Source organism: Camelus dromedarius, chromosome 13, assembly GCF_036321535.1.
Source record: "Camelus dromedarius isolate mCamDro1 chromosome 13, mCamDro1.pat, whole genome shotgun sequence".
NCBI classification, from domain to species: Eukaryota; Metazoa; Chordata; class Mammalia; order Artiodactyla; family Camelidae; genus Camelus; species Camelus dromedarius.
Window position 1 is genome coordinate 56,085,584 of NC_087448.1, and position 25,168 is coordinate 56,110,751.

General features: G+C 33.5%; 1 protein-coding gene across 1 annotated transcript in view; it reads right to left on the reverse strand.

Annotated features, from left to right (window-relative positions):
- The window catches only part of KPNA3 (karyopherin subunit alpha 3), a 73,437-nt gene that overhangs the window by 27,923 nt on the left and 20,346 nt on the right, over positions 1–25,168 (reverse strand). Inside the window, exon 2 of the mRNA XM_031466414.2 lies at positions 12,134–12,178. Coding sequence (XP_031322274.2) covers positions 12,134–12,178 — 45 coding nt within the window. The remainder of the gene's footprint in view (positions 1–12,133; positions 12,179–25,168) is intronic.

The following is a 25,168-nucleotide window of genomic DNA, read 5'->3' on the forward strand; positions in this document are numbered from 1 at the left end:
TGCTTTGTTTTTTTCTTTTTGGTTTTTTTTTTTTTTTTTAGATTCCACATATGAGCAATCTCATATGGTATTTTTCTTTCTCTTTCTGGCTTACTTCACTTAGAATGACATTCTCCAGGAGCATCCATGTTGCTGCAAATGGTGTTATGTTGTTGGTTTTTATGGCTGAGTAGTATTCCATTGTATAAATATACCACCTCTTCTTTATCCAGTCATCTGTTGATGGACATTTAGGCTGTTTCCATGTCTTAGCTATTGTAAATAGTGCTGCTATGAACATTGGGGTGCAGGTGTCATCCTGAAGTAGGGTTCCTTCTGGATATAAGCCCAGGAGTGGGATTCCTGGGTCATATGGTAAGTCTATTCCTAGTCTTTTGAGGAATCTCCACACTGTTTTCCACAGTGGCTTCACCAACCTGCATTCCCACCAGCAGCATAGGAGGGTTCCCCTTTCTCCACAGCCTCTCCAGCATTTGTCATTTGTGGATTTTTGAATGATGGCCATTCTGATTGGTGTGAGGTGATACCTCATTGTAGTTTTGATTTGCATTTCTCTGATAATTAGTGATACTGACCATTTTTTCATGTGCTTATTGATCATTTGTATGTCTTCCTTGGAGAATTGCTTGTTTAGGTCTTTTGCCCATTTTTGGATTGGGTTGTTTGGTTTTTTCTGATTAAGTCGTATGAGCTGCTTATATATTCTGGAGATCAAGCCTTTGTCAGTTTCATTTGCAAAAATTTTCTCCCATTCCGTAGGTTGTTTATTTGTTTTACTTATGGTTTCCTTTGCTGTGCAGAAGCTTGTAAGTTTAATTAGGTCCCATTTGTTTATTCTTGCTTTTATTTCTTCTAGGAGAAAATTTTTGAGATGTATGTCAGATAATGTTTTGCCTATATTTTCCTCTAGGAGGTTTATTGTATCTTGCCTTATGTTTAAGTCTTTGATCCATCTTGAGTTGATTTTTGTGTATGGTGTAAGGGAGTGTTCTAGCTTCATTGTTTTACATGTTGCTGTCCAGTTTTCCCAACACCATTTGTTAAAGAGACTGTCTTTATTCCATTGTATATTCTTGCCTCCTTGGTCAAAGATTAGTTGACCAAAAGTTTGAGGATTCATTTCTGGGCTCTCTATTCTGTTCCATTGGTCTATATGTCTGTTTTTGTACCAATACCATGCTGTCTTGATGACTGTAGCTCTATAGTATTGTCTGAAGTCTGGGAGAGTTATTCCTCCAGCCTCTTTCTTTCTCTTCAGTAATGCTTTGGCAATTCAAGATCCTTTTTGATGTAAAATTTCCAAGGGTTTACTATCTAGTCCTCAGTACAATATTTATAGAAGTGTTTGATTATAATAGAAAGTTACTGATGATGTATGAAAATTAATGTTATAATTCAGATCAAATAGAAAGTTAAAGCTAGAAATATATATCTGAAGCTTAGTGGCTTATCTACATGACATCTACTTTTGTACTATGTATAAGCAAGCATGTTTAAACAAACTGATATTTATATACATGCTAATCCTTAGGAGATTACCAATTTCCAATTATAGCACAGTATACTTCTTTAGTAACTACTTAAATAATTAATTCTACAGTATTTTTAAATTATGCATGCCACAAATATTAAAATCCATGCATTGATATTTTATAGCCTCAAGAGGCTTCCCACAAAATAGTTAATGATTTATGTTGGGAAAACTTGGCAGACAGAATCTTGACCAAGTGGCAAAGGTTATCATCAAGAGTAAAGGAAAAATTAACATTTTGTGCCTTTTGCTCTGAAGTACTGAGAAAACAATATCACTTTTGTGGTATTCCTGACTAAAATAATAGTAGTAGTAGTAATAATAACAACAAACTGAGAAAAGTCAGACAAATCCAAACCTGTCATTCTATTAAAAAACCAGTCTGTACTCTTTAGAAATACAGTCATGAAAGATAACAACTGAGGAACTGTTGGATTGAAGGAGACTTAAAAAACATGACTACTAATTGTAATGTCTAATCCTAGATCAGGTCTTGAATTTTAAAGGACATTATTGGGAAAAACTGGCAAAACATGAATGGAGTCTATGGATTTGGATAGTAGAAATCTACCCATGTGAACTTGACAAATGCACTAAGATTACATAGGAAGTTATACGCTTTTGTGAGATATAAGGGTATATAAGGGGCACCATGCTGCAGCTTCACTGGTTCAAGGGAAAAAGTGTGTGTGTGTGTGTGGATAAAACTATATATATAGTTACATATATGTAAAAATCAGAGAGACAGTGAGAATAAGACAACTATCAAAAAATGCTAAGAATCAAGGAAGCTGGGTGCTGAGTGAAAAGTGTATGGTTTTTCTTGTACTATTCTTGCAACTCTGAATCTCAAGCTGCAAGTTTGAAATTGTTTCCAAATTTAAAAAAAAACTATGTAGTTTGTGATCTGTAACAGTTAATCTTAAAATCTATTATATCATATAATAACTTTTAGCATCTCTTAGAATTTAATCCATTTAAAAAGTTTCAGCAGAATTTAAAAAGATAAAACAAAAATTATTCTAACCCTGATCCTATTCTATTTTCATGCTCTGCTCCCTCTAACTATTCCAGAGCCTGAATAATCAAGCTTCCAAAGGCCTTTTAGGGATCTTACTCCCTCTATTCCTCCTACTCTCCCAGGTATTTCAGGCTTAAAAGGAATACAAAGCATAAACACAACTAAAACCTCCTCTATACACACAAATCCAATCCAGGAATAGCATTTTGTCATTATATGCTATGTTTGCTGTCTTTTTTTGGTAAGGAAGCTCCTCTCTAATCCTAATTTGCTAAATTTAAAAAAATCTTTTTAAGCTGCAAATAGGTGTTGAATTTTATTAAATTGTGCTTTTTTTTTGCATCTATTGAAATAGGCATATAACTTTCCCCTTTCATCTATAAATGTGGTAAATTAATTGATTTTCTAATGTAAAACTCAGAACCTTGTAAGTCCTGGGATAAACCTTTCTTGGAATTAAAAATAAATATACATACACATATATATATTCATTACTGGATTATTTACTAATATTTTATTGGGGATTTTTTTCACCTATGTTTATAAATGAAACTAGCTTATAAGCATCTTTTCTCATGCTGTCCTGGTCTGGTTCTTGGTGTCATGGTTTGCTAGCCTCATAAAATGAGCTGGTTAAGTGTTCCCTCTTTACCTTCTCTGAAATCATTTAATTAGGCTGAAATTATCTGTTCCTTGAATGCTTGCTGGAGTTCCATCTGTAAGGTTACCTTTTCTTTTCAGGGGGTGGGAGAGGTTAAATTTTTAGCTACTGATATAATTTCTTTCATTATTTTAAAATTCACCTAAGTTTTCAAATTTATTGGCATAAAATTGCTCACATTCAAATTGTGGTCGATTGTTTGCAAAAATGGCTATAATTCCCTTTTCCATATCCATGCCCCTGGATAGTTGGGTCCTGCACTTATTCTAGGTTGGCTGTGTGACTTGCTTTGGCAATGGGACATCAAGTAAATGGACTTGAAAAGTGCCTACACAACCGAGCATGTCCTCTCTTGTTGCTCTTACAATTTGAGAACTACCATGTGAACAACTCTAAGTTAGTCTGCTCAAGGATGACGCTATATGAAGGACAACCAAAGTCTCAGCTGGAACATGTGAAACCATCTTAGCTCATCCAGTCACCAGCTAACCCACCAACTGACTAGAGATGAATGATGGAGCCCAGCAGAGAGAGAACTGGCCCAGGCCAGAAGAATCACTCTGCCAACCCAAAGAATTGTTAGCTGAATAAAATGGCTGTGGTGTTAAGCCACTTAGTTTTGGAGTGGTTCATCATGGAGCAAAGACTAAGTCATGTACTAATATTTTGAAACCTATGCTATATATGAGTTAATGTCTTTTATATTCCTTTCTCTCTACTCGCTATAAAGTTCTCTTGTAAAATATCACTTCAACGGTATTCCACAGCTTCTGACATGCAATATCTTCCTATTGATCCTATCTTGGCATTACTAATTTCCATTAGCATTTCTTGATGCCCAAGGTATTTAGAAGCGCTTACTTTTTTTTTTTTTCACAATTTTAAGGTTTTTGTAACTGCCTTACTCACTGATTTCTAATTTTATTTTATTGTGATAAGAGAACACAGTTTGTACAACACTCTGAAATTAGCTGACATATGCTTTATTCCAGAGTTTCCCAAACTTTCTCAGTTCATAGTGTAGGCAAAAGATAATACTAGTTTCCTTTATTGAGTAGTTAGGTCCAAACAACTAATAGTACTTTGAGGTAGAAACATATAAATGAAAAGAAAAAAAATTTATTTCACTCAGACAAAATACGTGATTGAAAAAGACAGTGCAATCTGATGTTTAAATTGTGAACTATCTCAAGGTCTAATAATTCTGTGGTATCTGAAATGTTAAGTTGTCACTGTGTTTTTGTCAAAAATTTTAGAATATCCTAAGATATCTCTTTGAGTTCATTATGGAGTGTATACAATATACGGTGCAACAAATATGGCTTTATACTATTACAAAACCAATTTTCAAATTTGTGTGGGATTTTATATGTGTTCATTAGATAATATTTGGAAATTAAATTATCTACCTTTTAATCTCCTATTAATTGGGTGTTTATTGTTGACTAAAATACCTCTCACGATGATTATGTCTTTGACAAATTTCTCCTTGTAATTCTGTCAATTTTGGCTTTGTATCTATTTGGACATATGTTATTAGGCACATACAAGTTTACTGTTATTATAGCTTCTTAGTAAATGTTTCTTATATCAAAAATTAAGTAACAACCTTTACATTTGAATTGAAAACATCCTAACATAGTCCCAAATATCCTAGGGCATGAAAGTCATACTTTTTACTCTTAATAAAATTCATTTACAAGCCAAGGAAAGATAATCAGTCTTTGGGTAGGTTTCTGGTGATTTGATTAATCATTAAAGGAGGCTTCATCGAAACCAGTAACTTCAACTTGTAATTGATAATTTAGAGATTTTTACCCTCCTAGATAATTCACAAGTTCAGCATCCAGAAAAGGTATCTTTCTCTTTTGTCAAGTGGGAGGGGAGCTCAGAGGATATGGAAACTAGCCTGGTTTCAACATCTATCTCATCTACAAACACACACATAGATTAGATCCATTTTTAAAGTTCCTTTAGAAATCTATTATTAATCTATTAACCTGTGCATATACTTAACGCTTTTTAGATCTTCTGTTTTCTGGTAATTGGTTGAACCACATGGAATTGCCACTCTGTAGATCAAAAAGGTTAATTATGGGCAATTTCTTATGACTTAACCTAATTTTTTTGAGTTAATAAATTCTGTATTATTAATCTTATATCCTGAAATTCTTCTTTTTCATTCCATTTTGGAAAAAGTGGCTTGCAATTCTATACTAAATTTGTGGAACTGATGTCAGCAGCTACTTCTTTTAAATATTATGAAAAAGATAGATAATTATTTACCAGCCACATTTCAAACCTGAAATAATTAAATCTGTTTTTACCCAGCAATATCTTCATTGTCTTAAATCTTTATCTAGTTTTAGTTCCTGTAAAATTTAAATCTTTATTTTACAGATAAGTAAATGGGGACACAGAGAATCTGGCTAAATTAAATTATATACCTAGGAAATATCAGTTAAGATTTGAACCCAGGTTGTGGCTACAGATTTTTATTTCTTAAATATATTCAATGGCTTGCTTCTTCTTAGAAGTAGCCCAATTCTGGCTGTGTCTAAATGCTTGTAAAGAGGTAGAAAAAAATGCTCAAAAGAGAGACTTTCCCCTCAATATTAACATTTATGAAGTGACACTACTGCTGGGTGGTTACATGAATATTCACCCCATGAGTTTTATATGTTATATTTACATTTGGAGCAGTCTGCTCAGTTTGTCATACTTTGAAAATTAAAAGAAAAAAACCCCCACCAAAGTATTACTTGTTCATCAATCAGGTAAAAATCTGACAACCTAACACAAATTACTTTTCCCGCAGGAACACTGAGCTGATCTTATCAAATGGCTGCTTTTCTTGGACTCTAATTTACCAATTCAGGGTTTTTTAAATGGAAACTTTTATTGAGGTAACTGTAAATCTGCATGCAGTTGTAAGAAATAATGCAGAAGTCCCTTGTACACTTTGCCCAGGATACTACCCCATGGTATCATTTTGCAACATTATAGTATAACATCACAACCAGGACAGTAACACTGATACAATTCACTGATCTTATTCAGATGTTAGGTCTTATTTGCATTCACTGTATGTGTGTTTATGTGTATTTAGTTCTATACAATTTTAACACCTGTATAGGTTCTTGTATCCACCATTATAGTCAGGATATTGAAAAGTTCCAAAACCAGGAGATGCCCTCCTGCTGCTCTTTTTATAAGCAAACCATCTCCCTCTCACTTGCCTGCTCCAACTAAACCCCTGGCAACCATTAATCTGTTCTCCCTCCATTTCTAAAATTTTATCATTTCAAAAATATTCTCTAAATGGAATTATATAATATATAATCTTTTTTATGAGCTTTTTTTGCCCAGCATAATTCTCTGGAAATTCATACAAGCTGTTGCTCCTATCAATATAGTTCCTTTTTATAGCTAGGTGTTATTTCATGAATATACCATAGTTTAACCATTTGCCCTCTAAAGGACATCAGGTTGTTTCCAGGTTTCGGCTATTATAAAATAAAGTTTTTATCAACATCTGTGTATAGGTTTTGTATGAACACCCATTTTCTTATCTCTGGGTAAATGCTTAGGAGTGTGGCTGGTGATACATATACTAGTTACATGTTTTCCAGACTGACTGTACCATTTTACATTCCCACCAGCAACATATGAGTGATTCAGTTTCTCTGCATCCTCATCAGTATTTGGTGTTACTGCTTTTTTTTTTTTTTTTTTTACAATTTTTTTTTTTTTCTTTTTCTTTTTGGAAGTACTAGGGATTGAACCCAGGACCTCATGTATGCTAAGTATGTGCTCTATCACTGCACTATACCCCAACCTCATTATCACTATTTTTTATTTAAGCTGTCCTGATATATGCTTAGTTGGTTTTAATCCATATTTCCCTGATGGCTAATGATGCATTAATCATCATCATTACCAACTGTATATCTCCTTCAATGAAATGTCTCTTTATATCTTTTGCCCATTTTCTAGTTGGATTGTTTGTTTTTTTACTGTGGAGCTTTAAGAGTTTATTACATATGCTAGATAATAGTCCTATAATGGATATATGGTTTTCTTCCAGTTTCTAGCTTATATTTTCATCCTATTCATGGGCTTTCACAGAGCAGTATTTTTTAATTTGCTATGGTTGATTTTCCTTTTATGAATTACAAGTTTATGGTGAAGTATAAGAACTCTTTGGCTCCTGGTCAGTTGCCTCCATTTTTTCTCTAAAAGTTTTATGCTGCACATTTGAGTCTAGAATCCATTTTGTGTTTTGTATAAGATGTGAAACTTAGGTTGAGGTTATTTTTTCCCTTTGTTTTGCATATGGATGTTCTAGTACCATTTGTTGAAAAGACTATCCTTCCTCCATTGAATTAGTTTTGCACCTTTGCTAAAAATCATTTGGGTGTTTTCGTGTGGGTTTATTTCTGCATTCTGTCTTTTGTCCCACAGATCTATCCTTCTGCTAATACCAGACAGTATTCATTATCCTAGCTATTCCACTAGCTTTAATATTGGCAAGAGCAATGGCTCCTATTTTATTTTTTGTCAGGATTTGTTTTAGCTCTTGCAGAGCCTGTGCCTTTCCATATACATTTTAGAATAAGACTGTCTATGTCTACAAAGAACCTTGGTGAGATTTTGGTAACAATAGATAAATTTGAGAATAGATATCTTTACTATATTAAGTCTTCTAATCCATTACCACAGTGCATGTTTCTCCCTTTACTTAAGTCTTATTTGATTTCTCTCATCAGCATTTTATAATATTCAGCATACAGATTCTATACATGTTTTGTTAAAATATACCAATGCATTTTATTTTCTTTGGAGTGACCAATGAGTGGTATCGTGCTTTTAATTTTGGTTGCTGAAAGCTCATTATTAGCATTTATAAGTGACTGACTTTTATGTGTGATCTTGCTGAAATCACTTACTAGTTCTAGAAGCTTTTTTCTTGTAGATTCTTCAGCATTTTTTACATAGATTATCACGTCATCTGCAAATAGGGACAGTTTATTTCTTCTGCTCCAAACCAATCTTTTAGTTCTTTTTCTTGACTTATGGCACTGGCTAGAACTTTCAGCACTAATGTTAAATAAGAGTGGTGAGAATGGACATCCTTGTCTTGTTCCCAGATTTAGGAGAGAAGCTTTTCATCTTTCACAATTAAATAAGATGTTAGCTATGGGTTTTTGGCAGATGCTGTTCATCAACTCTAAGTAATTTTCCCTTCTATGTATAATTTTTTGAAAGTTTTATCAAGAAAGGGTATGAAATGCTTTTTCAGCATCAACTGATATGATCATATGATTTTTCTTCTTTAGCTTGTTAACATGGGGAATTCAGGATATTTTAAAAAAGAGATATTTTACTAAAAAGTCAAACAACTAGTCTAATCTGTCCAACAGGGCATTTTGGTGGTGTTTTTCTTTATGTAAGAACTTGACTTGCTGTAACCCCAGATCTAATGACAGTAAAGCCCTATGGCATATATGACTGATCAATCATCAAGAGAATATAATATAAATGTGCTGAAGTTATAAATGCCAGTGACAGGTTTTGGACTGATTTTCAATTTATGAAGCATTATTCAGTTAAACATTTACCACTATAAATGTATGAGGCATCATAACATAATGGTTAAGAGCTCAGCTCTGACATTTTTCAGCTGTGTGACTTTAGGCAAGTTATTTAATTCCTATGTAACTCTGTTTACAGCATGATATAAAACAGAAGTTTAGACTTCTGCGTAAGTATGAATGCATAAGGGCCTAATTAAATAAGAAAGCAAGAAATCTAGGAGGTAAAGGAAGAAAAGAGAATTCAAACAAAAAGAATTTGAGGCCAGTAAAGCAGTACATATAAATAACTAGATCTCACCTTCAATTTTGATAGATCAGTATCAGTGTCATTAAGTATGGTCATTAGATTGGCTAGAAGTCCTTGAACTGTTACAAGTTTGTTACAAGATAAGGAGTTTGTGCTAGAAACCAACTGTGAAACTAAACACACCATTTAGTTCCATCATTTATTTATTTAGGAAGAAAGATCTTCTCAGTAAAGAAAGTAGTGTCTTGTTTAATATTCTGACACAAGCTCCTTAACTTGTCACATATCAGGACTTTTGAGTAGCAATATTCTATATCTAAAATGTTTTTCTTAAAATTTCAATAAATGATTTAAATTTAAGAAGAATTTTAAGCTATTATAATTCAATTAAATTCTTGGATTTGAGCATTTAATGAGTACCAACTGCATGTCAAGAATTTGAGTAGGTATTTTCAGGTGGGCTGGGAGAGAGACCTGGGATGAGGCGAGAGGTTGGGGGAAGCGTGGTTACTACCTTCGCTTTAGAAGGTTACCATCTAATAGAAAGGGGTAGAGCTCATCTAAGAAACACTGGGGACTAGTTCTCTATTCTTGTGTTTTCAAGAATCTCAATGTCAGTAATAACAATGCTATGATTTTCTCCTCAATGGAGCAGTACAGATAGCAAGGCTGGAATCAGAGGCAGACACTCTGACTATAAAGAATAGAGGAATCTTCTCTTGAAGGGCTCTCCACACTTCTGTAAACTTGCATTAAAATCAATTAAGTTTTGTCTAATGTTTAGGCTTTGTTTCAGGAAGGGTTCACTTTCTGCTATTTACTCAGGGAATTCTTAAATGTGAAATAAGGAACTGCTTAAGATTTCTTTAGTTAATTTCATTTAGATCCTCCTACAAAGATTTTCAAGAATTAATCATAGTAATTAGAAAGGAAATAATGTTATCCAGAAGGAGAAAAAAAAAGATGAGATAAAAGGTCTCTAAGGTAACCAAGATGAGTATTTAAAAAGATGTACTCTGACAAGCAAGAAATTTTAATTCTATGAATTAAATAGAAGTCAGCACAACTATGTAAGGAAGAAATCACCAAATATAAATATAAGTGAATAGCTTAGATTTATAAGCATATCAGAAGGGCTAAAGAACTTAAAACAGGGGAAGGTTCTGAAAAATACCAGGATCAGTACAAAAGTTTTAGAGTTGTATTCCAAGCACAAAAAGTTAAGGGAAAGTAAAGCGGATTTTACTGGGGATCTGGGGGTTGCTGGTGTATTTCTTCATATGTACTTCATAAAGAGATGACAAAAAAAAAAAGAATACTTACTTGCTTCCAATTTTATTCCTACTGACTCTAACAAAGAGAATGATCTTCACATGATGAATGAAAAACCAGGCACAAAAGGACACACACCAGTCTACATAAAGTGCAAAATATGCAAAATAATCTACAGTGTTAGAAATCAGGATAATGGTTACCTTTAGGGGACAGATGCACCTGGGAAGGGAACTTGGGATACAGGTAATGTTTTCTTTCTTGATATAGGAGCTGGTTACACAGATGTGTTTACTTTGTGAAAATTCATTAAGCTATACACTTAAGTTGTATTGACTTTTTTGTATGTATGCTGTATGTTAATAAAAAGTTAAAAAGGGGGAAAAAAAGAAGCTAAGTCCAAAGTGCTAAGACTGGCAAGGAGCTCACCTTACTCACTTCATTAAGCTAAGGCTTAGTTCACTTCTGCGGTCCAAATGACCTAAGGATCTGAAAAAACTTGAAATATGATTGCCAAATCACTGCTATTCATCTGTAAGTATTCACGAAGAAGTTAAGGAGTTGAAAGAACACAGGCATTAGCAAGTATCTTTTAAATTTAATAAAAAATGGGGAAGAGGGTTACAGAAGATTTCAGGAACTATATACTATACCAATGAGTATATCATCAATGCTGAACAAAAATTCCTGACACAAAGTGGGTATTAAATAAATACTTATTGAGTAAATAAATGCACAGGTTTATTTAATTCTAATGACTCACTGAGAGTGTGTGTACTTTCAGAATCAAGACCTTCCTTCTCTCTAAAACTGAAAAGTTTCAAGGCAGTAATTTAATATATGAGTTTCAGGAGTAAATCAGATCATGAAAAGGATCTAATCCAAGACAAACACTAAGATTTAGAAATGTATTTCAAATCTATTTTTTTAAATGTACATGTAAATAGAATTTATTATGCATACTTTCTTAAATGATAGTTAAAATTCGCTTAAAATGTGCTTGTATGAAAACACAATCTGATGAAGATAATTCAAAAATAATAGAAGAAAATAAAATAAATTTTAACAGCAGATGCATTCAATTGGTAAGATATAAGGCAATTCTAGGACACTATGAATTCATCTACAAACAGAAACAGACTCGCAGACTTTAGTACACAATCTTACAGTTACCGGCGAAAGTGGGTGGGAAGGGATAAATTTGGGAGTTTAGGATTTACAAATGTTAGCCACTATATATAAAAATAGACTTTTAAAAAAAGTTTCTTCTGTATAGCAGAGGGAACTATGTTCAATATCTTGCAGTAACCTCTAATGGAAAAAAAAACGTAAATGAATATATGCATTTACTGAGACATTGTGCTGTACACTAGAGATTGACACATTGTAAATGACTGTACTTCAGTTTTTAAAAATTTAAAAAAAGATATAAGGCAATTCTACTTTTATTTTTCTAAAACATCTTTAACAAGTTATGTATATACCTTTTGTATAAGGAAGGTGGAGGAATTCTGTCCAGCACATAGCCCATAGAAAGAGGATATTAAGAAAACATCTGAACTACAACAGATGTCGTGAAAATTTCAGTGATAGTGATCAAGTACTTCATACAGTACCTGGTACTTCAATAAATGGAACCTATTATAAGTCTATGCCATTATAAACTATTTAATAATACAGTTTTATGCTGTGTAGTTTTAGGGATGACCACTGATTTGCCATAGTATTTTCATTACTCAAGTTATATAAAATTTTAACTTCAGAAAAATCCAATTACTTTTTATTAAACACAAATCACTCTTACCTTTCGTAGTTCAACTGTCACTTCATTTCTGTGTCTTCGCATTGTCTGAAAAGAAAAACAAAAAATTCATAAGTATCTAAATATTGATACTGCTATATAAATTAAGGTCCTAGGCATTTAAGATTAAAAATTTTTTTAGATTGCATTCTTAAGTATTAATCAGTTTTAGACTTTAAATGATGAACTACAGGAGGTTAAAAAGCCAGAACTGTCTATTTTACTGGGTATCTGTTGGTTAGTTCTGTGAGGAGTGGGAAGTGAAGCTTGGCTGCCTCGGATCCATTCTCCTTTCTGAACTACCCTCAGGTTTCTTCAAGGATCTAATATATTCTCCACTGTGTACAGTATTGATGGAATCTCACTCTCTCCTAGCATAAGACTCAAACTTTGCCAACAGAACTCTCTCCTTTAACTCTGAACCTTGAGTAAGATGGAATGAAAAAAAAAAGCACATTAACTTCTAAAGGGAGTATTTGGACAAGGCAGTGAATTGTGCCTATGTCCTGGACTTGTATTCCCAATTAACTGGTGTCCCTACTCATTCTATGAACTTCCCCATGTTTTTCCAATAAATTATGGTTTTGCTTAAGCCAGCCAGAGCTGATCTCTGATGCCTGCCATCAGTGTATTCTATCTCAAATGATTAATTTTTTTAAAAAAGTGACTCTTTGTCATAGCCTTAAAAGTCACATAAAAATAAAAGTAAGTTTGGGATAGATACTTTTTATCAGAAGTTAAGAAGTATCTTTCTAAGTTTACTAAGAGAATCTATCTGGAGTGTCTCAACAGGAATTATTGAAATGACTAGATATCCCCTCTCCCCTTGACATACTGATATGATGCGTTATTTTATTACATATGTAAGTATGGTAAATGCTTACATTTTCAGAATACAGGCTCATAAAGGCTACATGTCATGGTCTATTATAATTTTAAAACACCGCCAGATCCAGTATGCTATGATTTTATTTAATGATTCTTTTGCTATTTGCTCATTCTGTAGAGCTTTGTCTTTCTTCACTTGAAGATCAGAATTGCACTACTGTTAAAAATCTGCCTATATGGGCATCTAATCCAATTGTTACTGGAACTAAAAAGAAAAAATATTTTTACTGCAATAACTACGACACTTAATTGTTTATAAATTGTTGTAAGATAATACATAACAAAAAAGATCCAGGCAGCCTATCCCCTCCAAAATATGATCAAGTTACTGCCACACTGCAATTCCTATTAAAATACTACTTCAGCATGGATAGAGGTGGTGAGCTAACCTCTTAAGTACTCTACATTAGGAATCTACACCTCAGAGAGGGTTAGTATTTGAAGCACCCAAATCATGAGTTTGCTCCCAATTAGTTAGTGCTTCCAATATCAACATCTGAATTTAGACACTGGTTTGTTAACTAGTATAACAGATGCTGGAAATAATTTTTTATTGCTGAAATGGAATTGTTCAAGATACATTGATTAACTAGGTGCCTTGATTCTCACCTGTTTGCAATTTAAGAATCTGGCAAACCCTGCAGTCTGTCTTCAGACAAGTTTTTGAGGCTAAGCTTCCCTTTGATCCTGTGTCCTACCCCACCTTCGAGGATTCTGTCCCCTAATCCTAGTCAGATCTTTGTGATATCTGCTTAGGTTTGAAGTTTTATTGCAAGGTGGTAGTTTGGAGTCTAAAAGGGTTAAACCCACAAAACAAGCTGTATGACTTTTTGACTGCTTGCTAATACATGTTTGTATAAATAGCGAATTCTGTCTAAAGCTTGTTTTATTATTTTATTATAATATAACTCATGGGTAGTAAAATTTCCAAATGGAAGGGATCTTTTTGCACATGCCCACATTGTTAAGATATGATGAGAGTAGACTCTCTACAACTGAAAAGAAATTTCTGGGAGAATTCCAAGAGAACAGCAAAGGAAAGAGAGGATCCAGATGAAAGTGGTTTAGTGAAACAGAACCAGATCTCAGGAAATAGGAACGAACACACACACACACACACACACACACACACACACACACACACACACACACAGTCACTTTGTTAAAAAAAAAAAAACTAAGAAGGGATCTAGAGTGGTAAAGCTAGAAAAGCTATCCTGACCGATCCCTTGCTCCAAAAAGTTTAGGAAAACCTATTATAAAATGAACAACAGAAAAGGATTAGGGTCAAATTCTATGCCATAAGACATAGGAGCAGCATGTTGCACTGAAACAGAGCAAATATTAAAATCTATAATTAAAGGGAAAAAAAATCCTGAAACTAACAGATTTGAAATGAAATACTGAAAGAGCATACCAAAAACCCAGGAAATCAACCCAGAAAAACCAATACTAAGATACATTAGTAAGACTAGTGGATTTCAAAAAAAAAAGAAGGAGAGAAGGGAAAGGAGAGGAAGAAAGGGAAGGGAAGGGAGGGAAAATGCCTCTGGACATCAGGCCAAATAAGAAGAAAATCTAATGATTTATAAGGTAGATCTAGTAAGGGAGTTCAACAAGGTCACAGGATAAAAGATAAAAATACAAAAATCAATTTGCATGTCTATGTATTAGCAATGAACACATGGGCACTGAAATTAAAAATACAGACAATGTAATTTATAATCTCTCAAAAAATAAATACTTAGGTATGAACCTAACAATACATGTAGAGGACAAATATGTTGAAAATGATACAACACTGATGAAGGAATTCAAAGATCTAAAAAATTGGAGAGGCACTGTGATTATGGATTAGTAGACTCAACTTGATGTCAGTTCTCCCCACAATGACATACAGGTTTAACACAATTCCTCTCAAAATCCCTGTAATACTTTTTGTAGATACAAAACAAAAACCAAAAACCAAACAAACAAAAACAACTACTCTAAAGTTTAAATAGAAAGTCAAAGAAATTAGAATAACTAAAATAATTTTGAAAAAAAAATAAAGTAGGAGGAACCAGTCCACCCAACTTTAAGATTTGTTATTATATAGTTACAGTAACAAACACTGTGTGATGGTGGAGGAATATATACACTGATTAATGGAACAAAACAGAGAACCCAAAATAGACCTAAACAAATATGCTCTATTGATTTTGGACAAAGGTGTGAAAGCAATTCAATAGAGGAAAGACAGCTTTTCAACAAATGGTACTGTTCAGGTAGGTACTGACAGACAAATGTACGACCCTCAACTTAAGACTCATACCTTACACAAAAAAAGACACAAAATAGATCACATTTAATGTAAAACCATAAAACTTGTAGGAAAAAATTAAGAAAAAAACCTTTGGGATTTGAAAATAGGCAGAGAATTCTTAGACTTAACCCTAAAAGTATGATACATACAAGGAATAACTTGGTAAACTGGACCTTATCAAAGGTTTAAAATTTTTGCTCTGAGAAAGCTCCCATGTGAAGAGGATGAAAAGACAAGCTAGACACTGGGGAAAAAATTGCAAACCATACATAAATATGATAAAGGACTAGTATCTAGAATATATAGAGAACTTTCAAAGCTCCATATTAGAAGAATTAACTAATCAGAAAATGGACAAAAAAAAATGAAGAGACATTTCATCAAAGAGGACATGCAAATGGCAAATAAGCATATGAAATGATGTTCAATAGTATTAGCCATTAGAGAAATGCAAATAAAAACCAAATGAGTTATTACTACACATCTGTCAGAAAAGTAAAATTAAACAACTGTGACAACACCAAATGCTGATAAAGATGTGCAGAAACTCATACATGGCTGCTGGGAATGTAAAATGGTATCTGGAAAACTTTCTTAAAAATCTAAACATGCAAATACCATAGGGCTTTAGCAATTGTACTTCTGGACATTTATCCCAGAGAAATAAAAGCTTACGTTCATAAGAAACCTGTACACAAATGTTTTATTCATAATAGCCCAAAGCTGGAAGCAACCCAGATATCCTTCACAGTTTAAACAAATGGTGGTACATCCATACCATGGAATGCTACCCAACATAAAAAGGAATGAACTATTGATACAAGCAACAACTTGGATGAATCTCCAGAGATTATGCTGAGAGAGAAAAAAAAAAAAAAGCCAATCCCCAAAGGTTATATACCATGTCATTCCTTTTATATAATACTCTTGAAATAACAAAATTATAGAAATAAAGAAGAGATGAGTGGTTGCCAGGGGTTGAGGAGGGGGCGGGATGCGAGGAAGTAAGCATGGCTACAAAATGGCAACAGGAGAGATTCCTGTGATGAAGGACATGTTTTATATCTCGACTGTATAAATATTAATATTTTACTATAATGATGCAAGATGTTACCACTGGGGGAAACTGAGTACAAGGTCTCTTTGTATTATGTTTTACAACTGCATGTGAATTGACAATTATCTGAAAATAAAGTTCATTTAAAAAAAAAAACTTGTAAAAACAGGGTATACTTTACATCAGATACCGAGAAGGAGAGGAAGAAGTTACAACCAACTTAAATAATGCACATAATAGGGCATAAAGTTTCTTTTTGTGGTAATGAAGATATTTAAAAATTGGATGTGGTAATGGTTGCACAATTCTTATGTTTAGTATGAATTTACTAAAAACCATTGAGAAGACGTGAAAATGTGTGCAAATTATATCTCAATAAAAATTTTTAAGCATATAATACCACATCCAATACAAAAATAAACTTAAAATGGCTTAAAGACTTAAACATAATTCAAGACACTATAAACCTCTTAGAAGAAAACACAAACAAAACATTTCCTGACATAAATCTTGGCAGTGTTCTCCTAGGGCAGTCTAACCAGGCAATAGAAGCAAAAGCAAAAATTAACAAGTGGGACCAAATTAAACTCATAAGCTTTTGTACAACAAAGGAAACCATAAGCACAACAAAAAGACAACCTACAGAATGGGAGAAAAATATCTGCAAATAATGCAACTGACAAGGGCTTAATTTCCAGAATATACAAACAGCTCATACAACTTAATAACCAAAAAAAAAAAAAAAAAAATCAAAAATGGGCAGAAAACCTAAACAAGCAGTTCTCCAATGAAGACATACAAATGGACAATAGGCACATGAATACGTTCAATATTGATAATTGTCAGAGAATGGGAATGTAGTTTGGTGCAGTCATGGAAAACGGTGCGGAGATTCCTCAAAAAACTAAAAACAGACTTACCACATGATCCAGCAATCCTAATCCTGGGCACATATCCGGAAGGAATTCTAATTCTAAAAGATACATGCACCCCAATGTTCATGCAGCACTGTTTACAATAGCCAAGACACGGAAGCAACCTAAATGTCCATTGAAAGATGACTGGATAAAGAAGCTGTGGTATATTTATACAATGGAATATCACTCAGCCATAAAAAGAATGAAATAATGCCATTTGCAGCAACATGGATGGAATGGAGATCATCATTTTAAGTGAAGTAAGCCAGAAAGAGAAAGAAAAATACCATATGATATTTATATGCGGAATCTAAAACACACACACACACAAATGAACTTATTAACAAAACAGAAACAGACTCATAGATATAGAAAACAGTGTTGGTTACCAGAGGGGATAGAGGGTGGGGAAGGAATAAAAAGGGAGTTCAAGATTTGCAGATACTAACTACTATACATAAAATAGATAAACAACAAGTTTATATTGTATAGCACAGGTGACTATATACAATACCATCTAATTGCCTATAATGAAAAAGAATATGAAAAGGAATATATATGTACATGCATGACTAAAACATTATGCTATACACCAGAAATTGAAACAACATTGTAAACTGACTATACTTCAAAAAAAATTTTTTTAATGCATATAATACCACATACAAACCACTCTTGGAAAATAAATGAATAAATAAAGCATACCAAGCCTCTACATTTAACAACCAATTTACAGGATATGCAGTGAACAGGACATACTAAACACCATGAGGTTGCAGCCATCAAAATTCAGGATAAAACCCCCATTTCTCTAGCAAAAACAAGCAACAAGGCAAAAAAGAAGGGGAGAAGGATGACTGGCTTGGGATGGCATAGGAGCCTATAGATTAAAAAGGATTTAAAGACATATCAATCAATCACAATATATGGACCTTATTTGGATACTGATCCAAATAAACTATAATGTGTTTTATACACAGATTGGCGTGTGTGTGTGTGTGTACTACATGTAAAAGAACACTGGGGAAATCTGAACACTCGATATTTAATAGTAAGTTACTACTATTAATTATGTTTAGCTGTAATTTTAAAAATTACTTTTAAAGATACATAATAAAATATATAAAGATTAAAGTAGAAAATAAATTCACCAATAGAACAGAGCCCCAAAATAAACCCAAACATAAATGGAAACTTGGTATGATAGAGATAGCATTGCAGACCGCTGGGAAAAAAGACCAAGTAATTATCCACGTGCCAAAAAAAAAAAAAGAAAGAAAGAAACTGGATACCTACTATATCACCCTACACAAAAATCAATTCCAAATGGTTTGAAAACTTACAAAAGCAGTACTTTAAACTTTTAAAGAAAAATATCTTTATGATCCCTTAGTGAAGAGAGAGGACACAAAATGCTAAAACGAAAAGAAAAACTCCATTAAAATTTAGAATTTCTATACTTTTAAAGATGCCACAGAGAGTGTGAAAAGACAAGCCAAACTGGAAGGATACTTGAAGTATGAGTAATAAATAACCAGAATATATAAAGCACTCACACATCAATAAGAAACGAAAACAGAAAAAACAGGAGAAAGACAGGAAAAGGCATTTCATAGAATAAAACAATAACAGCCAACAAGGAAAGGTGGTCAGCCTTAGTAATCAAGAAAATTCAAATTAAGACCACACCCAGATACCATTTTGCACTTAAGGTTGACAAAGCATTAGTAGGTATAACATCACCAAGTGTTCATAAAGATGCAGAGCAACTGGTGAAATGTCTGTTTGTCCAACCATATTTGGGGAAAAAAATTTGCCAACATCTGGTAAAGCTGAAAAATACCTATGGACACAATTCTACTCCAAGGTATAACTCCTACAGAAACTCTTGCATATATGTACTGTAAGATATATGTAAGTGGCTTCTGACATCATTGGTTTGTAATAGCAAAAAGCAAAAACAAAAATATTGAAAGCAACTCAAATATTCATTAAAAGGAGAATACATGAATTGTGAGACACTCATTACTCAGCACAACGTGGATGATTAAACTACAGCTACACGAATAAATCCAGAAATGTAACATTACATGAACGAAACAAGTCGAAAAAAAATCTTTCTGTTACAAATACAGTACAAATTTTTCAAATTATAAAAAAAACAAGCAAGTAAAACGAAAAACCATGTCATTTCAGGATACAGACATGTATAGTAAATTTAGAAAAGCAAAGTAGTAATTTACACATCCAACAGTGGATTACTTTTGGTAGGAAGCTAGGGATGGAATCAGAGGGGTAGGTTTTGTTCTAGTTCTTAAACTGAATATTGGATTCACGGATACTTGTTCTATCGTTGCTTCAAAACTTCTATCTACATTACCTATTTTTGTATAGATAGTATATAATTTTTCGTGTTTAAAGGAGAGGAAAGAACACTACTGATATTCCACCATGCATTCTGAGTTGTCAGCAGTAGTAATCCACTGACATTTTGCCATCTCACTTGTGCCCAGTAGCATCAACATACCAAGCTGCAGTCATACAAAGCATAAACTGATGCTTATAATTCCCCATCAGATTTCAATCCTCAGAGTGATCCAGAAAACACAATCCTCAGAGTGATCCAGAAAACAATGGCAATCTCAATAGCACTCTCAATTATAAAATAGTTTTATAATTTAAAACTCTCATTCACCTTCTCATGCTACACTTTGCTCTAGGTTAGTAGTTCTCAAAATTTTAGCCTGCATCAGAATAATCTGGTTTGTTAAAACACAGACTGCTGGGCTCCACTCCCAGAGTTTCTCAAGCAGCAGGTCTGGGGTAAGGGTTAAGAATTTGTTTCCAACAAGATCCCAGGTGATATTGGGTATTGATGCTGCTGGTCCAGGAACCACATTCTCAACCATTGCTCTAGGTTAACACTCACATAAAATATAAAACACAATTATCACTAAAGTAGAAGGCATTCAAAATTATGCTGAACAATTTTCCTCTAAGGTACTTACGTAAATTATTCAACACACATTGAATACACCCATATTAGACAAATTACATTAGTATGCTACCTTATAATGGCAAAACACAGTGGTTAGAAACATCAGCTTTGGTATAGGTTTAAATCCTGGCTCCCCCCACACAAACTTACTGATATTTTGGGAATGTTACTGGCATCTCAGCTTCTTTAACGAAAAATTATGATAACAATGCCTCATAGGATTATTGCAACAAATGAGTCAAATTCATGGTAAATGTTTACAACAGAGACAGTGTCTGGCACAGGAAGTTCTCAGTGAACATTAGCTATTTTCATCATCATTAATGATGCTGCCATAGTCCACGTGTCAGGGTCAAAGTCACATCTACCTCTATACCAGTTCAAGACTGCTGCTTTTACCCAGCTATGGAAAAGGCTTATACCATTTAACCGTATCACCTTGTGCCTACTCTCATTTATCACCAGCACCCTTATAATCACTGAAGACTCTAGCATTTGGCTTAGTTTTCCTGTTCAAACCAAGCCTTGATAATATCCTTGGTGTCTTCAACAACCCTTCAAACAGCCCAGTTCAAGAGGTTGGCCAGGTGCAGACTAGGGTTCTTATTTTCTAAGTTTCTAGCAACCCTTTCATTAAGAACCAGCCACAGATGTGCCAGTCCAATTGGGATAAATTTTGGGGTTTTACATTTCATTCAAAAACTAAGAAATATTCAAATTTTAATACGAAATGGGTAGGCTTTCTCTTAAACACTATGTACAGTGTTCTCTAATTTGAAGACTCTTTGACCCTAGCAGCAAAACTCCCTAGATCCAATTAAGGCATTAGACAATTTCCCATTAATTAGCCATTCGAAAGACTGACCTAGATCCACAAAGATTACTTTAGTCCCTTAGCTCGTTGATTCTCTCCCAATTTATTAACCCTTTCCTGTTTTTCTCCTTTCTTACATAGTCCTCATACCTCAACACCTCTGCCCCCCAAACTTGTATCTTGTTGCCCCAGTAAAAAGCTAACCCCGGGTCACTTCAATTCTCACTCCAAGAGCAGAGCTGCTAAGTGCTACAAGAGAAAAACCAAACAAAAACAAACAAGCAAGCAAAACCCCTCAACCTCCAATATGGGCATTATCTATCTATTCTAGGTCTCTAATCGCCATTAGGCTCTCAGTGCTTGCTATTTGGAAATCGTCCCAGTCTTCTCAGGATAGATTTTGTACAAAAAGCTACTGCTCTCAAACCCCTTTTCCATATCCTCCTTCCTCTCCGCAGAAAACCAGGCCTTGTATTTATTAAGAAAACAGAGACGATTAGATAGTAGCAATTCCCTCAACTTCCTATTATGCAGATTCAAATTTCCTCCTCGATCCCATCACCAGTAAACTGTATCCTCAAACATCCTCTTCTCCTTTCATTCTATCTCAACACCCGTGCAAGAGGGTACAAGAAGTAGCATCACATTGTGACTGTTGATGTTTAGTATCTTTTCATGAGCCTATTGGCCATCTGTGTATTTTTTTTTTTGAGAAATATCCATTTAAACCCATTGCCTATTTTTGAATCAGGTTGTCTTTTTATTATTGAGTTTTAAGAATCTCTTATATATTCTAGATACAAGTCCCTTATCAAACACGATTTGCAAATACTTTCTTTCATCCTGTGGGCTTCATTTCACTTTCTTGATGATCTCCTTTGAAGCAAAAATATACTTTAATGAAGTCCAGTTTATCTATTTTTTATGTGGTTGGCTGTATTTTTGATGTCACTAAGAAACTACTGCCCAAGACAAGGTCACAAAGATTTATACCAACTTTTTTTTTTCTCCTGGAGTTTCCTGTATGTTAGCCCTTACATTTAGGTTTTCGTTCCATTTTGAGTTAATTTTACATAGTTTGAGCCTAAGTTCATTCCTTTACATGAGGATATCCAGTTCAGTTGTCCCAACACCTTTTTGATAATAAGACAACTTCCCCTTGTTGAATTATTTTGACACCCTGTTGAAAATCAATTGGTTGTAAATGTAAAAGTTTTTTTCTATACTCTTAATTCTATTCCATTGATCTACATGCCTTTTTATGCCAGTACCACAGATGAATAAACCATTACTTTTGATTGATAAACTGTTAAAACAGTACTACTAATCATATGTGAAGACCTCATTCAAGGATAAGCCCCACAAGAAAATACCAAATTATTTTAAACTGAAGGTAAAGGGATTTTCCTCACCAGCTGATGACAGTTTATGTGCACAACTATATTTTTTAAGCTGCTACCCATGAGAAATGAATAAAATGTATGATGGGGCAGGAAGGGAGTATCTGTAAGGAAGTTTAGTTTCTGAGAAGGAAAAGCACTCAACATGGACAGTAAATTTCAGATGTCAGACTTGAATCATCCCTTCATCTGTAGCTCCCTTCGGCCAGCATCCTTTAAATAAATCACTATATTTGTAAATAAACAGATTTTGGTATATTCCACATCCAACAACCTTGGGAATTTAAGCAGCTTAAAACTTTAAGCCTAGACCTCTCTCCTGAGCTGGAGTGTCTCCTAGATCACCTCCCCAAATACCTCATCAGTTCCTTGACGTATTCAAAACTGAGTTCATCAGTTTCCTCACTGATTTCGCTTCACCTGTTTTTACCCTATCTGTAGAAAACAGTACTCTTTAAACGTAAGACATTAAACCACCTCAAAAAGTGGTTATGAAGATTACATGAGATAAACACTAACAAAAGTACCAGGCACAGTTTGCATCACAAAGTAGGTAGTTATCTTTGTTTATTTCCCTTTTCTACAGGTTGTAATCAGCATTTCTATTATTAAATCCTTCACTTCTGTCCAGAGTATTTCATGTCAATGATTTTATTTTTCATTTCTAGCTATATTAAGTCCTTTTCAAATATGCCTGATCTACTTCGGCATATTTCCCTCATGTTTCTGATTCCTTCTTTAAATGATTCAATCATTTAAAAATATTATTTTATAGTCTTTCTCTGATATCTGTATTACTGAATTTCTTAGGAGATTTAAGACTATTTTTGGTATCAGTACATTACCTATAATAGATTTATTTCCTCATTGCCTTATAATTTTGGATTATGAATCTGGGGTAAAAGGACTTTCCTGTCCTTTTTCCTGTGCTAGAGGGACTGCCCAAAATTTGAAATATTTAGCCTTTTTCTAGTAGTAATTAAAAAGCAAACAACTTAGAATTTAAAAACCAGAATTTTATATTAAATTTGTTATTTGAATTTTATCATGTCTGGAAGATAAACATTATTTTGACTTAAAAGATCTTATTAAGTATGGGAAATTAAGAATGAGTAGGGAACTCAAAACCTCCTTCCCTACTAAGTACCACCGGTCTGCTAGCTACAGTTTAAAAAATATCACAAAGGATGGAGTTTACTAGTAAACCTAGTATCAAAAAATTGAAACTTGTTTCAATTCCTCAAAAACGTCTATTCTAATTCCATTGCAAACAAATTTTCATTGCACCTGTAGTCCTAAATATCAACTAGAATTTTTTAAAATTGAGGAGAGTGAGATTTTTCACTTTACAAATAACTCTGCAATGGTATTCCTTTAAGACACAAGAAGGCTGGAAAGATAGGACTAGAAGATTGATTTTCATGTCTCAAGAATTTAAAATTTTTGAGCAATACCATGAAATAATTTAATGCAAGAAGAATGCCACCCAAAATAGAGAAAGGAGAATTGTTGCACATTATGAATATGTTCATTATCTTGACTGTGGTGATGGGTTCATGACTGTATGTGTCAAAACTTATCAAATGTGCACTTTAAACATGTACAGTTTATTGTATGTTAATTATACCTCAACAAAGCTGCTTTAAAAAAATAAGCCTTAGAGAATATGATTCAAACTGTAAAAAAAAAAAAAATTTCTATGTACCTTATTAGGTGTTAAAGCAAGAGTGATGCAATGGAAAGAGTGCATGAATGGCTTTGTCACCAACTTGTTATGTGATCCTGGACATATTACTGAAACTCACTGAACCCCAGATTCCTTTTCTAAGAAATGAAGGTACCATGATCTATCTTCCTTATTATTTCAAGTGAAAGTATGTGCAATAACAGGTCCTTAATGAATGTCTACCGAATAGGATTATTTACTGTACAAAGTGAGGTAGGTATACCTATACAAACAATTCATTCAAACTTGTGACTTATTAACTCATGAAGTTTCAATGTGAGTACCAATAGCATATATATTTAACTTATACATACATGTAAATCAAGGTCTAAAATGTACATACTTCTATTACTATTTTTCATCTTTCTACTTTTAAACTGTTCGCATCTTTGTATATAAAATACAGTTCTTGTGGATAGTATACAGTTGGGTCCTGCTTAATCCAGTCTAATAATTTCTGACTTTTAGTTGGAGTACTTTAGTCCATTTATATTTAATGTAATTGTGTAGCTGAAGTTAGGCATTTGCTGTGCTATTTTTGTTTTCTACTGTCTCAATCTATTTTCTGTGTTCCTCTATTCCCACTTGCCTGACTTCTTTTAGGTTAATCAAATTGTTTAAGTATTCTGTTTGATTGCTCTACTAGCCTTTTAGATTTGCTTTTTTATTTTTCATTTTATTAGTTTTCTCACTAGGGATTACAATTTGAAACTACCTTAAAACAATCTATGTAGAATTAATGTCCTACGACTCAACTTCCATTAAATAGCCCAGCATGTGTGTGTGTTTGTGCATGCACAGTACATGCATAGTACAGCAGATTGCCAAGCATTTGGGCAGATCTTACATGCAAATTTTAGGACATTCTTTTTTTTTTAAATTGAGATATAGCTGATTTATAATGTTGTATTAGTTTCTGGTGTACAGCATAGT